Source organism: Podarcis muralis, chromosome 7 (genome assembly GCF_964188315.1).
Source record: "Podarcis muralis chromosome 7, rPodMur119.hap1.1, whole genome shotgun sequence".
Taxonomy (NCBI): Eukaryota; Metazoa; Chordata; class Lepidosauria; order Squamata; family Lacertidae; genus Podarcis; species Podarcis muralis.
This window is the reverse complement of record NC_135661.1, coordinates 17,833,415-17,853,507: the sequence shown is the minus strand read 5'-3', so window position 1 is coordinate 17,853,507 and position 20,093 is coordinate 17,833,415. Positions and strand designations below refer to the sequence as shown.

Below are 20,093 nucleotides of genomic sequence, written 5' to 3'. Positions count from 1 at the left end.
ATTGCACCCAATGCAATTTGACTATACATGATTATGGTTTATGAGCTATTCTCAGAACGTAATCACTGTGTAAATTGTGGGTCTACTGTAGTTAAGGGTGCTGGAAATTGTAGATCCGTGAGGATAAACTATAGTTCCTAGGATTGCGGGGGGAAGATGTGTTTAAATATGGATTAAATGTATGTTGGTGCACAGTCTATGTCTTTACTTACTGAAATTACCATTACTGTATTGTATCTCTTTTTGCCTGTTTTTTGCTTTTACACCATTTCGTCTCATTTTGTAAATAATATGTTGTAATTTGAAGTAAACTAGTCTTTTTTTTTTTAATGAAAAAACAACTACAACAACTTGATTCATATTTTCTGTGTGGCTACGATACTCCCAGGAAAGACAGCTTCATGTTCTTTTAATGGTAATCTTGAACATTCTGATTGCCCAGATTCCTATTTAGCTACCAGGATGAGAACATTGGGTTGTATCCAATGTTAGACTTACTCAGAGTAGAGCCATTGGCAGTACTGAAGAGACTGAGCTGGAGACAGGGATGGGGGAGAAATTCAACTCATTTGCATGTAAAGCAAATTCTATAAAATTTGCATATTCCAAAACATCACGAGAACCTTTGAAATTTCCACATATCTGAATTTTGCAAAGCAGTTCTCCAGCCAAGCAATGCTTACAAGAATGTGTACATCAGAGGAAAGTGCGGGGGGGGGGGGGGAACCACCTATTACTTAAAGTAACATACTAAAATGCATTACATTAGGAGCAATTGCTCCACCTTAGTCAAAACTATGTACAAAAATGCATTTATTAAGAGAATCATATAATTGTAGAGTCAGAAGAGTCCTCAAAGATGATCTAGTCCAGGCAGAGTCTGACCCAGGCAGAATAGAGCAGAAGAAAATTGCACTGAAATGCTGATTGGTTTTTAAATCCTCCCAAAAACTCATCAACCACAAATTGCTGCAGAAATGTGGAGAACTGAATTTAAGATTATAAAAATGGGAGAACCCTGGCTAAGTAACTGAGTAACTGACCTCCTCCCTCCCAGGGGCTGTCATACATAGGTACCTGCTAAAGTTGAAGCTGTTGCCAGGCAACAGAGATTCCTACGGAGCATCTGGCAGATCAATGTGCTTTATTGCTCCCCATAAACTAAAATAGACCAGAAAAAGCACCTTTTAAATAACGCCCCTCAAGCATATTACAGCACTATTCCCCTTGACCTAACACACACACAACGTTCCTGCCAAGACACCATGGGAATTGACAGTGTCCCGTTATTGGTGCTGCTGGTGAGCGCTAGCTGGTTAGCATTGACTCACAACAGGGCCTTCCTGGTAGTGGCTCCCCATTTGTGGAATGCTCCCCTCCCTGCTGAGGTGCATCTGTCACCCACATCATTAACTTTCAGGAGGAACCAAGTTACGATCCAGGCCTGTCACACACACACAATCCCAGGTAAAAGAGCAGCAGCCCAGTAGCTCCATCTTCAGAATATACAAGCTGGGCTGGCAGAGAACCCTGTCTGAAACTCTGCTGCCAGGCTCAATAACTGTCTGATTCAACATACAGCACTAAACTGCGACCCTAATAACATTCCCCTTTACCCAGCCATTTGATGTTGAAAGATACTGGGCTATATCTAGAGGATTGCACATCCACCCCATGTCATTAAAGCATTAAAGACTCACCTTCCAATAATAATAATAATAATAATAATAATAATAATAATAATAATAATAATTTATTATTTATACCCCGCCTATTTGGCTGGATTTCCCCAGCCATTCTGAGCGGCTTGCAACAGAATATTAAAATACAATAGTCTATTAAACATTAAAAGCTTCCCTAAACAGGGCTGCATTCAGATGTCTTCTAAAAGTCTGGTAGCTGTTCTTCTCTTTGACATCTGGTGGGAGGGTGTTCCACAGGGTGGGTGCCACTACCGAGAAGGCCCTCTGCCTGGTTCCCTGTAACCTCACTTCTCGCAATAAGGGAACCGCCAGAAGGCCCTCGGCGCTGGACCTCAGTGTCCGGGCAGAATGATGGGGGTGGAGATGCTCCTTCAGGTATACTGGACTGAGGCTATTTAGGGCTTTAAAGGTCAGCAGCTGGGTGGTTTTAAAGCAGTTTGCTGCCGTGTGTGATTGAGATTCCTGCATTGCGGGGAGTTAAACTAGATGACCCTCAGGATCCCTTCTAAGTCTATGGTTCTATGATTCTACAGTACTTTCCCCAGAAAACCCTGGGAACTGTAGTTTGATAAGGCTGCTGGGAATTGTAGTTCTGCAAGGGAGCACTGGCAGAGGAAGAGGAGTGCAGGGGGAGTGCACCACCCCCAGCAGTGCAATCCCGGTGGGGTGCCATCGCAGCTGCCCCCCAGCCTGCGCTGGAGCCACACCACTGCAGGTGGCATGCTAAACTCCTGTGGGTGGCATGCCATGCCCCTGGGATGCGTGCCATGCCCGCCCCCGTCTGCTCTCCGCCCCCAGGTGCCAGAGAATGAAGCTCCGCCACTGCAAGGGAGTAGACTATAGTTCCCAGCACCCCAGAATAGCACATCCTGTCCTTTGCCCTGCTAACCCGCTTCTGCCCCTGCTCAGCTCTCAACATGCAGCTAACAGCACTTTCTGCCGCCGCCAGATGCTTCTTAATATCTCTGTTTCTCTTCGTGGGAAGAGATATCTCCTCCCAGCCTGGAGCTGCTTGCTGGCTCCGCCCAGGTTATGCATATGCATAAGGAGTCCCGGAGGAGGGAGACTTGCAGAAGCCAGGGGGCGTGGCTTTTCTATCAGCTGACGCAGAGCCCATAAAGGGAAAGGGAGCGCGAGACCCAGGGAGAAGGGTGCAGTTTCAGAAGAGAAGAGATGGCGGTGGATTTAGCCAAAGTGGGAGCCAACACGCTGAAGCATGCAGTCAGTGGGGAGGTGAGACCCTTTACATAAGACGTCGGGGCGTGTGTGTTGCGATTTGTAATTCCGCAGCTGCATAGCAAACAGTGCGATCCGGCAAGTCGCTTGAAATTCTCATGGAATTCATGGAAAAGCGTTGTGGTTTTGTAACTGCCTAGATATTCCGATCTCTTGCCTTGCGCTCAGCCAGCCTGGTCGCCCCTCAGGAGTCCTGGGAGAAACGCTGTTGTCGTCTCTTCTGCTGCGGCTGAACCCAGAACCTTTGCATGCAAAAGGCATGAGCTTTGCTGCTGAACTCTGGTTTAACCAGCTAACCAACTGAGCTATTCGTCTCCCATTTCTAAGAGGTTGCTGTGCGTTGTCTTTGGGCGTCTTCAGCGCAGAACTGACATGCTCTTTGCTTTAAGGGGGCGGGGAGCAGTGATGGAAGCGGATCGGGGAGAGGGTTTGAAACAGGTCCACTCTGCAGGGGTGGCTTAATTTGGTTGCTTTCTGATCTTTCCTCCAGAAGAGGAAAGGAGGCTGTGCGTTGTATCTGCTGGTTAGCTAGCTGTACTGGAACGACGTGACATCTTTTATTTTATTTTTAGCAAACTAGCATCCTGCCATCCTCGTTATTCTGCACTGTGGCGGGTTGAAAACCACTCTGTGTGGTCTGACTCACCAGCAGTCCTAAGGGCCAATTAGTTTTATTCCCATATTTCAGAAACTTCTCTGGTGAGTGGTTGTAGGGCTGAGAGAAGCTTGCCTTGTTATGGGTGAGATCTGAACTCTGGGCTTTGTGAATGATAGCTCCAAAACGACATATTGAGCTTGGTTAATAATGCAACCATATCTGTCTTGATTCAGGATTATGCCCTGCTAGTTAAGTGAGGTTTACTTCTAGATGAGTGTGTGTAGGATTGGAGCCTCTTGCCTGCTCTAGGGGCCATAGAGAAGGAATAGAGACTGAGATAACTTTATCACTTAATTCACAGTATTGTGCTGGTATAAGATTATGCTACACTGAGTTGGACCCCTGCTGGAAACTTCATTATTTCAGCAAGACTACCCAAACATATGATTTAGCTGCCTATATTTGTTGTGAAAGTTTTACAGATTTTATCTGTATTTTAATTATTATATTTGTGTGTGGTTTTTAAATAGCTCTGCCAATTTTGGCTGTGTTCTGTCCAGTTTTTATGTATACCAAATAGAGGGGTCTAAATATTATAATTATAATTTAATTAAAATTAAAATTATTTATAAAATCTGTAAAATTAATGCCCATTATTCCCTGGTTTACCCTTTCTTCTGTGGTTTCCCTTTGTGTCTGTTTCTAGATTGTATCCCCTTGGAGACAGAGACTTGTTTTCTCAAGTGCAATGTAGATGCTGCCACAATTATAAATGCAATTTTCTTAAGAGTATTGCTTATTTGTCCAAGGATGCATTTGAGGAATATCTGAAATGAGAGTTACCTCGATCACTTTTACTGTCCTTTCCAAACTTTTTTCTGACTCTTAAAACATATGCATGCAGCATTCCAAGTGCAGTTGTACCCTAGATCTGTACAAAAGCATTATGAATCATAGTATTGTGAAGTTGGAATAGACCCCCAAGGGACATCTAATCCAACCCCCTGCATCCAGCCCAAGGTGGGACTCGAACCCACAACCCTGAGATCCTGAGTCTCATGCTCTACTGACTGAGCTATCCCTGGTCTTCCTAGAGAGCTATCTATGATCCTGGCAGTTTTATTTTCAACACTTGTCTTAATGATGCCCGGTCCTCTTTAGCCGCTGGTCTTGGAGATAGATATTGGAAGTGGGCTATACTTTTCACACCCTGCTTGGGTGCAGAGAGGCCAAATACAGTCCCAGGTGGTGTGAAACTACCAAGGTTGGATTTCTTAAATCATGATTTGCAAAGATGCCCTTTCCCAATAGGGAGAAAGCAGCTGCCTTAATTAGCACCGCTCCTAGTTTCAACTTACATAGAACACATGGTATTTACCTTGTTTGGTACATACTATTTGGAAAAACAAGATCTGTAGGGCACAATCATGCAATAAACCAGTGGTGCAGAACATCTGGCTTGTTGGCTTAATTAGACCCACTAGGCCTCTTGAGTTGGTCCACCTGGCTGGTTGTTGTTGTTTTGCCAAGCCATTATCCCTGCCCTATACCTGACATACTTGGGACGCGGGTGTCACTGTGGGTTAAACCACAGAGCCTAGGACTTGCCGATCAGAAGGTCGGCAGTTCGAATCCCCGCAACGGGGTGAGCTCCCATTGCTCGGTCCCTGCTGCTGCCAACCTAGCAGTTCGAAAGCACGTCAAAGTGCAAGTAGATAAATAGGTACCGCTCCGGCAGGAGGGTAAACGGTATTTCCTTGCATTGCTCTGGTTCACCAGAAGCGGCTTAGTCATGCTGGCCACATGACCCGGAAGCTGTACGCCAGCTCCCTTGGCCAATAAAATGAGATGAGCGCCACAACACCAGAGTCAGTCATGACTGGACCTAATGGTCAGGGGTCCCTTTACCTTTATACCTGACATGCCAGCTGCGAAGCTGATGATGGGGATCGACTGAAAGGGACGTGCAGGCACCATCTATCAGCTGATTGGCGCCTGGGTAAAGCCCTGCATGTGCCAAGACCTGTGCATTCCTCAGCCTGGCCTTCCTTGGTCACCACTAAATAAAACATTGCCTGTGAAATCCATCTGGGGACACTCCTGCCTGTTACGTCAGAGTTTTGTAGGTCTAGTCTTGTGAGTCGTGCTTTGACCATCTGCCAGGCTGTTGCTTGAGCTGCGGTTGTCAGGATTTCACAGTTCGTCAACACCACATCCCAGCAATTACCTTCCCACTCTTTCAGTCTAAAGCTTGGGCTCCCTTTCAAAATGACAATACTGCAGAGCAGGACTGGGGAATCTCTTTGGCTCTGCAAGCCTGATTCTTCTCTGTCCTGACCACTGTGGGCCAACGTTGGCAGGCGGCAGGGAGAACCCACACGTCACCCACCTGATGTTGTGAGGACCCCAGGTGATGATGGACCCCAGGTGGTTTGTCCTGCCCACCTGTCAAAGTCCTTGTTTCCATGCTGTAACACTACCTATGTCACAGGTGATGTCAAAGTGGGGAACCCTTTCCCTTCCAAATGTCGGCCTACATTTACCATCATCCCTGACCGTTGGCCATGCTTGCTGGGGCTGATGGGAGTTGTAGTCCAACAATATTTGGAGAGCCAAAGGTTATGCATATAAACCTTGGTTTAAGCGGAACCTCCCACATGAGGCCTTTGGTTTCTTCCTCCTTGTGAGGCTGAGGCTCAACAGCTTAGTACATGCTTTGGATGCAGAAGGTACCAGGTTCAGTCCCTGGAATCTCCAGGGAAAGACTCCTGTCCATGCTGATCTGCTGTCTTGTTAGTGAGTAGACAACATGGAGCAAGAGAGGCAAAGTCCGTCCCTGCACAAGGCAGCTTCCTATGCACCTTCAGGCCAAGGGTTCAAGGGAAAGAATATCTGCTTTGCATGTATGGTTCTGTGCCGGGCAGCTCCAGGTAGGGCTGGGATAGACTGAAGCTCTGAAGTGCCACAGCTAGTCAACGTAGGCCAATCATGATGTTCTTCAGATGTTACTGGGCTCCAACTCTCATCATCCTTGGCTTGAATGGCCAATGGCCAGGATGATGGGAGTTGTAGTTCAGAAACTACTAGAGAGCCAGGATGATGGGATTTGTAGTCCAAAAACTTCTGGAGGGAGCCAGAACAAACAATTCTGTGTTAGATGGACTTGGTGGAAGACATCCTCCTGCATTTCTCAGGTGTCTGAGAAATCTGGCTCTGCAAAAAATAAGGATCAAGCCCCTGTTATGCCCACTTTATTATCCAAGAGCTCTCTCGCTGGGCATTCAAGCTTCATCATGTTCCACAAGAAGGAATCTTGTGTGGGCAGCCACTTCTATGATCTTGTCTGGTTTTTCCAGGTGGTGGAGCTGAGGAGCATTTGGAGGGACTGTCCTTGCGTGGTGCTGTTCTTGCGCCGCCTCGGGTGCCAGGTGTGCCGCTGGATTGCCAAGGAAACCAGCAAGCTGAGAGAGGTGCTGGAGAGTAACGGTGTCCGCTTAATAGGTGTTGCGCCAGAAAGCCTAGGCCTGCAGGAGTTCCTGGAGGGAAATTACTTTGCGGGAGGTAGGTCTTGGATCGTAGGAGCCCCATGAAGGAAGGGGAGAGAGACCTTTTGTGGGGTGCTTAAGGTAGGCATGGCCAGACTTGGCCCTCCAGCTGTTTTGGGACTACAGTTCCCATCATCCCTGACCACTGGTCCCTGTTAGCTAGGGATGATGGGAGTTGTTGTCCCAAAACAGCTGGAGGGCTGATATCTTATGACTGATATCAATAATAAGATATCAGTCAAATCAAAAATTTAAAAAGGAATGGAAATGTTTTGAAGATTATATGTTAAAATATTGTTCTAAGAATGATATGCTAATATGCCTAGAGTAAAAATGTAAAGTATATCTATAAACTGCAAAAGAGAAGAGATAAAAGAAATACAAAGAATAATACATTTGGAGAATGCAAAGATAAAGGTGGAAATAGAGATTCAAAGAAGTAGAATTGTGGCGGAGGGAAGCTGCAGGTGTGGAGGAATATTATATGATAAGTATGTAATATTTGCTTTCAATATTTTTGGAGTGTCTTCAATCTATTCTTTTTTTGGTTGTTTTTTCCTGAACTACTTATTTAAACAAAATAAATAAAATTGAACAAAAGAAAAGAAAAAACAGCTGGAGGGCCAAGTTTGGCCATGCCTGACTTAAGGGATAGTTTGATAGCCGAGCACACTGTCTCTCCTTTGTTTGGAGATGTGTTGAAGCAGACATTGGAAGTACAACCAATCAGGAATGCCGCAAGCAAAGGTTGGATGGCTAGCCAATGGGGGATGTTGTCAGCAGAGGTTGGCTGGCTAGCCAGTCAGTCAGTCAGGGATGCTGTGCAGCAGATATCCCTTCCAACTCGATTACATATGCCTCTACTAACATGCCACTCGTATAGGGAAGGCTTGGCTTACAACCCACCAAGCTAACTGATGGCTTCCCCTGCCCACCTCGGCTCAAAGCAAGAATGCAGAAGTTTGACTGTCCAGCCAATCATCCTCTGTGCTTGGCATGTGAGCAGAATCTGCCTTGCTAGACCTGTGCAAGGTTGTCGGAAACCGCCACTCCACATTAAAATTGTATGGAACGGTTTTGTTTGTTTTTAGTCTTAACTTATGTGTAAGAATGGGGCCCTTCAGATCTTGTTGGAACTCCAGCTCCCATCAGCCTCTGTGAACTGGGGATGGTGGGAGTGGGAGTCCAACGATATCTGGGAAGGTCACAGGTTTCCCATCTTGGGTGAAATTGTGTTGGCTTTGTATTTCTTGAAAGGTGGATGCCTTCGTGACTCTCTCCTGTCTTTGGGAGACAAAGAAGCATAGGGTATAAACTGAGCCCGACAAATGCAGTAGTTTGCATCCAGCTAAGCTCAACTCAGAGGGACGCGGGTGGTGCTGTGGGTTAAACCACAGAGCCTAGGACTTGCCAATCAGAAGGTTGGCGGTTCGAATCCCCGTGACGGGGTGAGCTCCCGTTGCTCAGTCCCTGCTCCTGCCAACCTAGCAGTTCGAAAGCACGTCAAAGTGCAAGTAGATAAATAGGTACCACTCCGGCGGGAAGGTAAATGGCGTTTCCGTGCGCTGCTCTGGTTCGCCAGAAGCAGCTGTGTCATGCTGATCACGTGACCCGGAAGCTGTACACCGGCTCCCTCGGCCAATAAAGTGAGATGAGCGCCACAACCCCAGAGTCGGCCACAACTGGACCTAATGGTCAGGGGTCCCTTTACCTTTACCTTTAAGCTCAACTCTGAGTAGGCCCCTTGAAATTAATAGACCTAAGTTGTTTATTTTTATTTAGAACATTTATGCCTCATTCTTCAGCTGAAAAAGATTGCCAGGGGGGCTTACGTACTGCCAGTAAAACAAAACAGCCCTTGCCCACAGGCTTGGAATCTGGGGGAAAAAAATGACAGAAAAGGAAAAAGGGACAGGGAGGGAAGAGGAAACCCAACAAACCCAGGTACCAGTTCTTAAATAGTAGCTCTTGTAATGAGTGGTTGGTACAGAAACAGTTCAGGGGATAGGGGGTGACTGATGGAACTGGACTTTCAGGAAAGCAGATAGAATGGACCTGTTTATTATCTCTTTCCCACTGAGGCAGCCTGGCAGCAGTTAGTCATCATTAATTCCCATGGGTCTACTCTGAGTAGGAGTCACAACGGATGCTCCTCCAGGCTTTTAGGTGGCAGGAAATGTTAGTCTTTGCATTGAGTAACTTCTGGTTTTCTTTCAGAACTCTATCTGGATGAAACCAAACAGTGCTACCAAGATCTCGGGTTCAAAAGGTATGTTGCATTTTTAGCATGTGTGTTTGTGGACTTGGAAAGTCCCATTGAGCATTATTGTTCTTACTAGTTACCCACCCTAAAGTCCCGGGGCAGGTTACGACATTAAAACACAACATCGAAAACACTTTGAAACATCTTACAATCACTAAAATCAGGTGGGTCATAAGAATTGAGCATTTGTCTCCCTATTAAGTTAAGGTTAGAAGATTTTTTTCAAAGAATCCGGGGACACTTTTTAAAAAAATAAAATAAAATAAAATAATTTTTAAAAAGTTATTACTTCTTAATTATTATTTTTAAATATCTTCTCTTCTGTGGTCTCCTCTGTTGCGCGGCCTTCCTCTGGGCCCCAGCCTGCTCTCTAGGAGTGCTAGCTGCCATGGAGTAGGCTCAGGTTGGGCCTGGGCTTGGCCACGTGTCCTTGCCCTCCCGGTGCTCTCCTATCTCTCCTCCTCAGCAGTGGCAGCGGCACAGCAAAGTTGGGGCTCCCCTCTTTTTTCTCTTTCCTCTCTCTCTCTTTTTCTTCTCCTTCTCCCTGCATCAGTTCTGGGGGTTTTCCTGGCCCCGGAACGTCACTGGGCAGTCGGCCGGGTGGCCAGGCGCTCTCACTCCCGGCTCAGTTTGGGTTACAGGAGGGTCAGCGTTTCCCCCAGTTGATGCGCCGAGTGTCCCCGGTTCCCCCTTGGCAGGGGCAACTGCAGTCTCAGCAGCCCGGAGCCAGCTTAGTAGAACAGTTGGCTCTGGCAGACTTCAGGAGCTGCTCGCTTCCGTCGCGCCTGCCATTTGGCCTCACCGGAAGTCCCCATATGTTGTGTCTTGTGCCGTTGAACCAATCACGCAACATTCATTCCCTACTTATAAATCTGCAACACTTCAAATATAAATCCGGGGACATTAAATGAAATCTAGGGACATTCCGGGGATGGATTTTGTCCGGGGACAGATTTGTAAATCTGGGGACTGTCCCCAGGAAACGGGGACGTCTGGTAACCATATATTAAGTGTGCTTTGGATCATGGCCATAGTGCCATAGAATCATAGAATTGTAGAGTTTGAAGGGACCCTGAGGATCATCTAGCCCAACCCGCTGTAATGCAGGAATATGCAGCTGTCCCACACGGGGATCGAACCTGTGACCTTGGTGAGAGATTCTGCACAGTTTAACCTAGGCAAAGGTCTGTGGCTCTTCCCCTTGCCCCTCAGATAACTCAGGCCATTTCTCTGAAATGTGAGCTTTGGGGTTTTAAAAAGGTGTCTGGCTCTTTTCTTCTTGATGACGTAAGGCAGCTTTTTTCAGAATGAGGGCCACAATTCCTTCTGGGCAACTTTCCAGGGACCGTGCAGTGGTAGTGGGAGGGGCCAGAGGCCAAAGTGGGTGGAGCTACTAATACAAAGCTTACCTTTGCACAGTAGGCTAGTCTCTGCATACTCAGTCCTGCACCCACACAAGAATATTCTGCACTTTTTTCTTTTATGTGGTGGCTACCTCCTCTCTCCCCATAAACATATTGAAATTGAAATACTTTATTGGCACTTGTACAACTTGTATACAGTGAGATTACACTAGCACTCCCCACTCAGCTCTCTTAGTCTTAATTCCCCTCGTTTACTGACGTACACCCACCAAACCCGAAAGTCAGTTGCCCTGTTGTTATCTTTTCATTCAGCAGCCTAACACCCCACAGATAGAAGCTGTTCTTTACCCTGTTGGTGCGACTAATCATGCTTCTATATCTTCTGCCTGAGGGCAGGAGATCAAGAAAGTGCCGGCCAGGGTATGAATCATCCCTGAGAATTTTCCTCACTCTCCTGAGGCAACGTTCTTCCGCTATTTCATCCAGCGGATTCACAGGACAGCCCATAATATCTTGTGCTGTATTCACCACCCTCTGTAGGCTCTTCCTATCAGTTGATGTCAAACCAGCGTACCACACCATGATGCAGTATGAAAGGACACTTTCTTTTGTAGAAGGAGATCATCAAATGTTGACTTGACATCATTTTTCTGCAATACTCTGAGGAGATGGAGTCTCTGTTGGGCTTTCTTAACCACCTGGGTTGTATTTATTTTCCAACTAAGGTCTTCACTGAGATGAACTCCTAGGAATTTAAAGGAAGAGACTCTCTCCACACAGCCCTTCCCGATGTACAGCGGGGCTAGTTCTCCTCTCTTCCTCAAAGAATATTGAAATAATGCTAGGTCCAGAGCATTGTGGAGGTTGCAAAATAATAGCCATGCTCTCAACACGGTTTCTGCACTCGCAACAGCACCAGAAAATAAAACTGTTCTTGCCACTTCTAATGGTGAGCCCCACCCTGAGAAACCTAGATATCATCTCCTCCTCCTGGAGACATTTGGCAAAAATGCCACCCCCCCTCTCAATTTCTCTAGCCGCTGAATCAGTTAGAGAATTTCAGGGTGCCATTCGCACAAACCTCCTTACCAAAAGCTGGGGCATGTAGTCTTAAGAACACAGGAAGTGACCTTAGACAGAGTCAGACCATCGGTCCATCTAGCTCAAAACTGTCTATGCTAGCCTTTCTCAACTCATCACCCCTAGCTAGCAAGACCAGAGTTCAGGGATGATGGGAGTTGTAGTCCAACAACGTTTGGGGACCCACAGGTTGAGAACTGCTGGTCTATGCTAGTGTTTCTCAAACTTGGGTCTCTAGCTGTTGCCAGACTACAACTTCCATCATCCCTGACCGCTGGTCCTGCTAGCTAGGGATGATGGGTGTTGTAGTCCAAGAACAGCTGGAGACCCAAGCTTGAGAAACACTGGTCTACACTGACTGGCAGTGGCTCTACAGCACTGCAGAGGACATTCCCAGCCCTATCTAGAGATTCTTTGGATTGAACCTGGGACCTTCTGCCTGCAAAGCCACCACTCTTGAAAATAATGTTCCACCTGTGTCCCTAATGTTTTGACTCTAACTTGCCTTCCTCCTTTTAGGTACAATGCCTTAAGTATAGTCCCTGCAGCTCTGGGGAAGCCTGTCCGACAGGTCATCACAAAGGTCAGTTGGTGAAGACTGTTGCTAACAGAGGAACACTTTGACATCCCTGGGGGTTGTTAGTTACAATGGATGATGTCCTACATGAAATTGAAGGACCGTGGTCCGCCTAGCCTGTGCTGTTTGCACTAGCTGCAGTGAATTTGTGGTCCCCTCCAGACAGCTCTCAAGGAGGACACAAAGCAGGATGGGTGAATGGTGTAGCTTGGGAGAGCTCCAGGGGCCTGATGGAAAGGCCAGGAGAGCCAGATTTGACTCCTGGGCTTGAGGCTTGGCATCCCTGTTCAAAGCCTTATTGGCAATTCCCAAACCACCAAGTCCAAGTGTGTTTGTCACTTTTCTGATTTGCTATGCTGGCAAAAATGATATTTAAAGATTTCGGGTTGGGGAACAAGCAGCTCCTATTTCCAGTGTGAGCCCCCTCAAACATTGCATTTAAATAGTCTCCAAAAGCACTGGAAAATGTTCCAGCTGAAACTTCTGGCCCACCATTTGGCCTCACCGTTGAGCTAGGTACCCTCCAGAAATCTGAAGGGATGTCCTTAGGCTTGGCCTCCAGTGGGACTTGGAGGATGCTGGGTAACTTCTGAAAAAGCCTCTTTAACGGATGGGGATTGGGGCCTGGGCTTTTATCTTCTCTTCCTCCCCACCCCGCTGCAGGCAAACGCCGCCGGGATTCAAGGCAACTTTTCTGGAGATCTTCTGCAGAGCGGTGGGACACTGATAGTTGGCCGAGGTAAGGGGGTAACCTTCCACTGCCCTGGCTCAATTTCTGTTAATGGGGATTGGTTTTTTGCACATTGCAAAGACAACAGAAATGGCTTAGAAAATATATAACATTAGCTTGTTTTAGGGAAGGGGTGTAGCTCAGTGGTAGAGTATCTGATTTGCATGCAAAAGGTTTCAGGTTCAATCTTCAATGCTTACAGGTAAGGCTGGGAGAATAATTTTGTGTGAAACTCTGGAGAGCTGCTAGGGAAAAGTTGTGGAGAGTAGATATGAAATATAATAATAATAATAATAATAATAATAATAACAACAACAACAACAACAACAACAACAACAACAACAACAACAACAATAATAATAATAAATAATAAATAATACCTCGCCACTCTGGGCAGTTTACAACAATAAGATTAAAATACAATAATTCATCAAATATTAAAAACTTTGTCTTCTAAAAGTCGGATAGTTGTTTATTTCTTTGACATCTGATGGGAGGGGTACTGGTTGGCTGCTGTGTAATAGAAGATGCTACCATAGACAGACCCAGCAGGGTTCTTAAAAGATGTCCATTGCTCTCTTCCAGGAGCAAGATGAGGGCAGAAAACATTTCAGAGGAACACAGGAATCTGCCTTATTTTTGTATATTTATTTAGAGTGTTTGTACCCCGCTCTTCAGGGATGCGGGTGGCTCTGTGGGTTAAACCACAGAGTCTAGGGCTTGCTGATTGAAGGTTGGCGGTTCGAATCCCCACAATGGGGTGAGCTCCCGTTGCTCGGTCCCTGCTATTGCCAACCTAGTAGTTCAAAAGCATGTCAAAGTGCAAGTCGATAAATAGGTACCGCTCCAGCGGGAAGGTAAACAGCATTTCCGTGCACTGCTCTGGTTCGCCAGAAGTGGCTTAGTCATGCTGGCCACATGACCCGGAAGCTGTACAGCCAATACAGTGATATGAGCGCCGTAACCCCAGAGTTGGCCATGACTGGACCTAATGGTCAGGGGTCCCTTTACCTTTACCCCGCTCTTCAGCCAAAAAGGCTCCCAGGGTGGCATACACGAAATCAAAACAAGACACTTCCTCAAACAAACAAACGACACACAAGGGAAAAGGGATGAGGAGGGACGAGGAAAACAAAACTCAAAATGCAGGCACCAGTTTCTGGACAGTTGTTCCTCTATTGAACAGCTGGCATAGTTCAGGGGCAGGAGGTGCCTGATGGAGGTGGTTCAAATGCAATGAGCCTTTTGCTTCCTATCTCTCCTGCTGAGGAAGCCTGGTGCCTCCAGATGACATTTAAAGGGAGGGGAGACCTGATGATCCATCCAGCCTTGCATTGCCTACAGCCAGGCTTCCTCAAACTCGGCCCTTCAGATGTTTTTGGCCTACAACTCCCATGGTCCCTTGCTAGCAGGACCAGTGGTCAGGAATGATGGGAACTGTAGTCTCAAGACATCTGGAGGGCTGAGGTTGAGGAAGCCTGGCCCACACTGACTGGCTCTTCAGAAACGGGATGTTCTCCCAGCCCTACATGGAGATGCCAGGCATTGAACCTGCGACCTTCTACATGCAAAGCAGGGGCTGAAACACAGTGTTCCACAGCTAGTACCTGTTTACCTCTTCTCTCTCTTTCCCTTCTCATTCCAGGAGGGGAGAATCTGCTTTTGTATTCTGCTCAGGAGTCCCCCGGTGACTACCTTCCCTTGGAGTCTATCGTCACTGCCCTTGGCATCTCTGCAAATGTAGAAGAGGGAGCAAAACCTCAGGTGAGCAGCTCTCTGTCTTAGAGATCACCCTTGGCTCCTACCCTTCCTCCAAGGACTTTGGGGACAGCATATGAAACCAGTAGTCCAGGGGTGGAGCCAAATGAGGCCCTCTGGACTTCTTCCCCTGGCCCTTGGACCCAACCCATTACCAGCCATGCCACACACTCTCCTTGAGAGTGTACAGTGGTACCTTGGGTTAAGAACTTAATTCATTCTGGAGGTCCGTTCTTAACCTGAAACTGTTCTTAACTGTTCTTAACCCGAAGCACCACTTTAGCTAATGGGGCCTCCCACTGCTGCCGCACCACTCAGTGGCGTAGCGTGGGGGGTGCAGGGGGGGCCGGCCGCACCGGGTGCAACATCTGGGGTTAGGGCAAATCCATAGGTTAGGGGGCGCAAATCCACGGGTTAGGGGGTGCAAATCCACGGGTTACTTGCCTTGCCCCGGGTGCTGACAACCCACGCTACGCCACTGACACCACTGCTGCACAATTTCTGTTCTCATCCTGAAGCAAAGTTCTTAACCTGAGGTACTATTTCTGGGTTAGCAGAGTCTGTAACCTGAAGCATATGTAACCCGAGGTACCACTGAAGATGCCTGGCAGAAAGGTTTCTCAAATTATGCTTATGCATCTGGTCCCGCCCACCATGAGCTTGTTGCCCTGGAAAGGTTGCCCACACAGGATTGTGGCCCTTGGACTGGGAAAAGATAACCCTATGTATCTTGTGGCAGGGAGTTCCATAGCTTAATGACATGCTGTGTGAAAGAAGTACATCCATTTGTCTTGAACTGGCACTTCATCATACAAATTTACAGGACGGACGCATTTGGAGTATTGTGTACAGTTCTGGCTGCCTTACCTCAGAAAGGATACTGTAGAGCAGTGTTTCCCAACCTTGGGCCTCCAGCTGTTTTGGGACTACAACTCCCATCATCCCTAGCTAGCAAGACCAGTGGTCAGGGATGATGGGAATTGTAGTTCAAAAACAGCTGGAGGCCCAAGGTTGGGAAACACTGCTGTAGAGCAGGCTTCCTCAAACTCGGCCCTCCAGATGTTTTGAGACTACAATTCCCATCATCCCTGACTACTGGCCTGCTAGCTAGGGATCATGGGAGTTGTAGGCCAAAAGCATCTGGAGGGCCGAGTTTGAGGAAGCCTGCTGTGGAGCTGGGAAATGTTCAAAAAAGGGCCACCAAGCTGATCAAGGGGATGGGGTAAATCCCCTGTGAGGAAAATGTTGAACAGTATAGGCTTCTTAGGTTAGGGAAAAGGCAAATCTGAGGCAATGTGATCATGAAATCATCGTACTGTAGAGTTGGAAGGGACCAGAAGAGTCATCTAGTCCAACCCCCTGACTCGAACCCACAACCCTAAGAGTCCTATTCTCTGCTGACTTGAGCTACCTAGGAGTGTTTTAAAGGTGTTTAAAATGATGCAAGGTGTAGGCAGGGAAGACTTCGCAGTGTGAGAGACTGAGAAGGAAGGAAAGCTCCCAGGTGACAGCTGGGAGGGTCCACCATTTTCTGTGTGAGACAAGAGTTAAGAGCTACCTTTGAGAGAGGGCTCTGCATTTGCTTTTTCTTTCTCTGGTTTTGTTTTTATTTAGATGAGTTTATTTTATTGCATGGCCCTCCCACCAGATGTCAAGGAAATAACTATCCAACTTTTAGAAGACACCTGAAGGCAGCCCTGTTAAGGGAAGTTTTTAATGTGTGATGTTTTATTCTGTTTTTATGGTTCTGTTGAAAACCACCCAGAGTGGCTGGGGAAATCCAGCCAGATGGGTGGGGTAGAAATAATAATAATAATAATAATAATAATAATAATAATAATAATAATTATTTTATTATTATTATTATTATTTATTATTATTATTATTAGTAGTAAAAGCTTTAATAAAACCTTAATGGAAAAAATAATAAATAAAATGATGCATTGTGTAGAGAAAGTGCAAAACAGTCCCCCCCCCTCTCATAAACTAGAACTTACGGACATTCAATGAAGTTGGAAGGTTCAGACAAAAGAAAATACTTCTTCACACAGTGCCTGGTTAAACTATGGAACTCACTCCCACAAGGTGTAGCAGTGGCATAGCGTGGGGGGTGCAGGGGGGTCCGGCCGCACCGGGCGCAACATCTGGGGGGGCGCGCGCTCACACTCGCAGCTCTCTGCCCCTACCTGGCTCACTCAGGGTTAGGGGGCCCAATTTACTTGCCTTGCCCCGGGTGCTGACAACCCACGCTACGCCACTGAGGTGTAGTGATGAATTGCCAACTTGGACAGCTTTAAGAAGGGGACAAATCGTTGGAGAATGAGGCCACTAGCCACAATGACTACATGCTATCTCCTCTCTCAGAGGCAGTAAAGCTCTTAATACAACTTGCTATGAAGCACAGAAGAGGAGAGTGCTGTTATCCTTGGGTTCTCCTGGCAGGCTTCCCTTCCCACTGGATGCTGGACTGGATGAGCCATTGGCCTGATCCAGCTGCAAGATTCTTACATTCGTACCCCATCCCTACTGCAGACAGTCCTGAGCTATGTAGGCCCATGGTCCCAACTTGGTATAAGCCTAAGGCAACTTCCTATAGTAAAGGTAAAGGGACCCCTGACCATTAGGTCCAGTCGTGACTGACTCTGGGGTTGCGGCGCTCATCTCGCTTTATTGGCCAAGGGAGCCGGCGTACAGCTTCCGGATCATGTGGCCAGCATGACTAAGCCGCTTCTGGTGAACCAGAGCAGCGCATGGAAACGCCATTTACCTTCCCGCCGGAGTGGTACCTATTTATCTACTTGTACTTTGAGGTGCTTTCAAACTGCTAGGTTGGCAAGAGCAGGGACCGAGCAACGGGAGCTCACCCCATCACGAGGATTCGAACTGCCGACCTTCTGATCGGCAAGTCCTAAGCTCTGCGGTTTAACCCACAGCACCACCTGCGTCCCTAAGGCAACTTCCTATACTCCCCTGTAAAAGGAGGGCTTCTTGAATCTGATGACGACTCTAGCAAATGTGCAATTGGAAACTAGGCTCTTCAAAATTAGGTGGTGAAACCTTGTGTCGACTTAATGCAGGTCACAGAGCAATTTTTAGCGAAGCTGAGACAGAAAAACAGATGGCGTTTTAAATTTGAAGATGCTAAATATACCAGGCATTGTGCAGGGATGGGGAGGGAAGGGGCTGAGTATTTCTTCTGCAATAAACAATTGGACAAAGTCCCTTTCTCTGTTCTGCAGTGCACCAGCGAGGCCTGTAGCAGATGAAGAAGAAAGCGACCAAACTGCTAAGAGCCTCTTGTTCTCCTCCCCGTCTCCCCTTTTCACATTTCAGATGAAAACCAAGCTGTTTGTCATAGTAGAGTGATGTTCTGTCCTGTTTTGTAAATCTGCCCGACGAAGAATGAATAAACTTGTTACCAATTGGTTATCATGCTACTGGTGTTAATCAGCTGCTTTCGGGTGCAGGGAAGCACGATGTCCTGTGGTGTCGATCTCAACACACATGATGTGCACTTGATGTGTAGCTTCCAATTTGACTGTCATTTTCAGGGACAATTGGTGGACTTGTGTGACATGGCACCCACTGCTCCTGAGAGATCTTGCTTCTCTAAGGGAACACACATGCAAATCCATTCCTGGTTCTCTCTCTTCCCACAGCTGCCCCCCATTTTCTGTGCATCCGAATTGAGAAAAGAAACAAGAGCAGCCCTTTTGTTGTTAAAAATAATAATCTGAGTCTCCATAACACTGGGATATGGAGTCTTTGGTTGTCTCTACTGTATGTTGTTGGACTCGCATTCCCATCAGCCCCAGCCAGAGGATGGGCAGGGATGATGGATGCTGTAGTCTAGCAACATGTGGAGGGTCCACAGCTGCCCCACCCCTGCTTTGATCTCTTGCTCATATACTACAAATGGGCCAGTGATCTTTCAAGGGGTTTCCCCTGCAACCTTTGCCTCCAGAGGTTTGAAGGAGAAGTTGGCCATTCTTGTGAGACATTGCAATCTTCTCTGCGGATTGCAAATTAGAATGTGTGGAGTGTTTCTATGGGAGAGGGCCACAGCTCAGTGGTAGAGGATATGCTTTATGTGCAGAAAGGTCCTAGGTTCAATCCGCACCATCTTGAGATAGGGCTGGGAATGTCCCAAACCCTGGAGAGCTGCTGGCCATCAGTGGGAATAGTGCTGAGTTTGATGGCCCCAATGGCCTGACACAGGATAAGGCAGCTTTCTCTGTAGGTACAAGCTACAGGGGAAGAGGAATACAGTGAGTGTTGCAAAATACGCCTCCTTGTGCTCACTAAGGCTGGGTATGCTTCAGATGGGTATGTTTCGCCTGGAGAAGAGGAGATGTGGTATAATGACCATCTACAAGTATCTGAAGGGTTGCCATGTGGAAGATGGAGTAAGCTTGTTTTCTGATGCTCTGGAGGATGGAATACAAAACTGGATTCAAGTTACAAGGAAGGAGATCCCAACTAAACATTAGGAAGAACTTTCTGGTGGTAAGAGCTCTTTGACAGTGGAATGGGCTGCCTTGGAAGGTGGTGGATGACTCGCCTTCATTGGAGGTTTTAAAATCTAAGTTAGATGTCCACCTATGTTACAGGGCTTTGGACTAGGGGCCCTTCCAACTCAAGAATTCTATGGTTCTATAATAGTTACAACTGGCTTTGTGAAAATGGGGTGTTCAAGCATTCATTCCTTGGGCATTTGTTTGGGATGGTGGCCGCATGCAGCAAGGCTATAGCAGCAAGTGGTAGAGGACCTACTCTGCCAGGTTCAATCCCTAGCATCTCTAGGTAGGGCTGGGAAAGACCGCCCTGTCTCATCTGTAACCTCAGAGTGCTACAGAAAGTTGGTGCAGACGGTGCTCTAGAACAGGCATAGGCAAACTCCGGACCTCCAGATGTTCGGGACTACAATTCCCATCATCTCTGACCACTGGTCCTGTTAGTTAGGGATGATGGGAATTGTAGTCTCAAACATCTGGAGGGCCGGAGTTTGCCTATGCCTGCTTTAGAAAGATATGGAGTGCTGCAATTGTGCTGCTGGGCCTGCTATCTTACCCAGCCCTTTGGAACACATGGAGTTTCTGTACAGTAATACCTCCATGAACATCCGCCCTGTCCATGGCGGCGAACGTCCGCGGCAAACCTGGAAGTACCGAAACGGGTTACTTCCGGGTTTACCGCTCGTGCAGAAGCACTAAATCGCACTTTGCGCATGCACAGAAGC

At 47.1% G+C, this 20,093-nt stretch overlaps 1 protein-coding gene and 1 non-coding gene across 3 annotated transcripts; one reads left to right on the top strand and one right to left on the bottom strand.

The window, feature by feature from the left end:
- Window positions 1-2,790: 2,790 nt before the first annotated feature.
- PRXL2B (peroxiredoxin like 2B) lies at window positions 2,791-18,283 on the top strand. Of its 2 annotated transcripts, none has more exons than XM_028740956.2 (7): window positions 2,791-2,936; window positions 6,894-7,098; window positions 9,300-9,351; window positions 12,309-12,372; window positions 13,030-13,105; window positions 14,742-14,860; window positions 18,188-18,283. In XM_028740956.2, the coding sequence occupies exons 1-7, from the start codon at window positions 2,877-2,879 to the stop codon at window positions 18,218-18,220; spliced, it is 609 nt and encodes a 202-aa protein (XP_028596789.1). In that variant the 5' UTR covers window positions 2,791-2,876; the 3' UTR covers window positions 18,221-18,283. The 2 variants fall into 2 exon arrangements, with proteins under 2 accessions (XP_028596789.1, XP_028596790.1); XM_028740957.2 differs by having other exon boundaries at window positions 18,094-18,283.
- Window positions 4,550-4,624, bottom strand: TRNAL-CAG (transfer RNA leucine (anticodon CAG)). The gene has a single exon. It is a non-coding gene; the product is annotated as a tRNA-Leu (tRNA).
- Window positions 18,284-20,093: the final 1,810 nt, after the last annotated feature.

Excerpts from the sequence above, each read along its gene's own strand:
- PRXL2B (XM_028740956.2), top strand. The coding sequence starts at position 2,877 with ATGGCGGTGGATTTAGCCAAAGTGGGAGCCAACACGCTGAAGCATGCA. Across the intron at positions 9,352-12,308 it reads CAAGATCTCGGGTTCAAAAG|GTACAATGCCTTAAGTATAG; the intron begins GTATGTTGCATT and ends TCCTCCTTTTAG. Across the intron at positions 12,373-13,029 it reads TCCGACAGGTCATCACAAAG|GCAAACGCCGCCGGGATTCA; the intron begins GTCAGTTGGTGA and ends ACCCCGCTGCAG.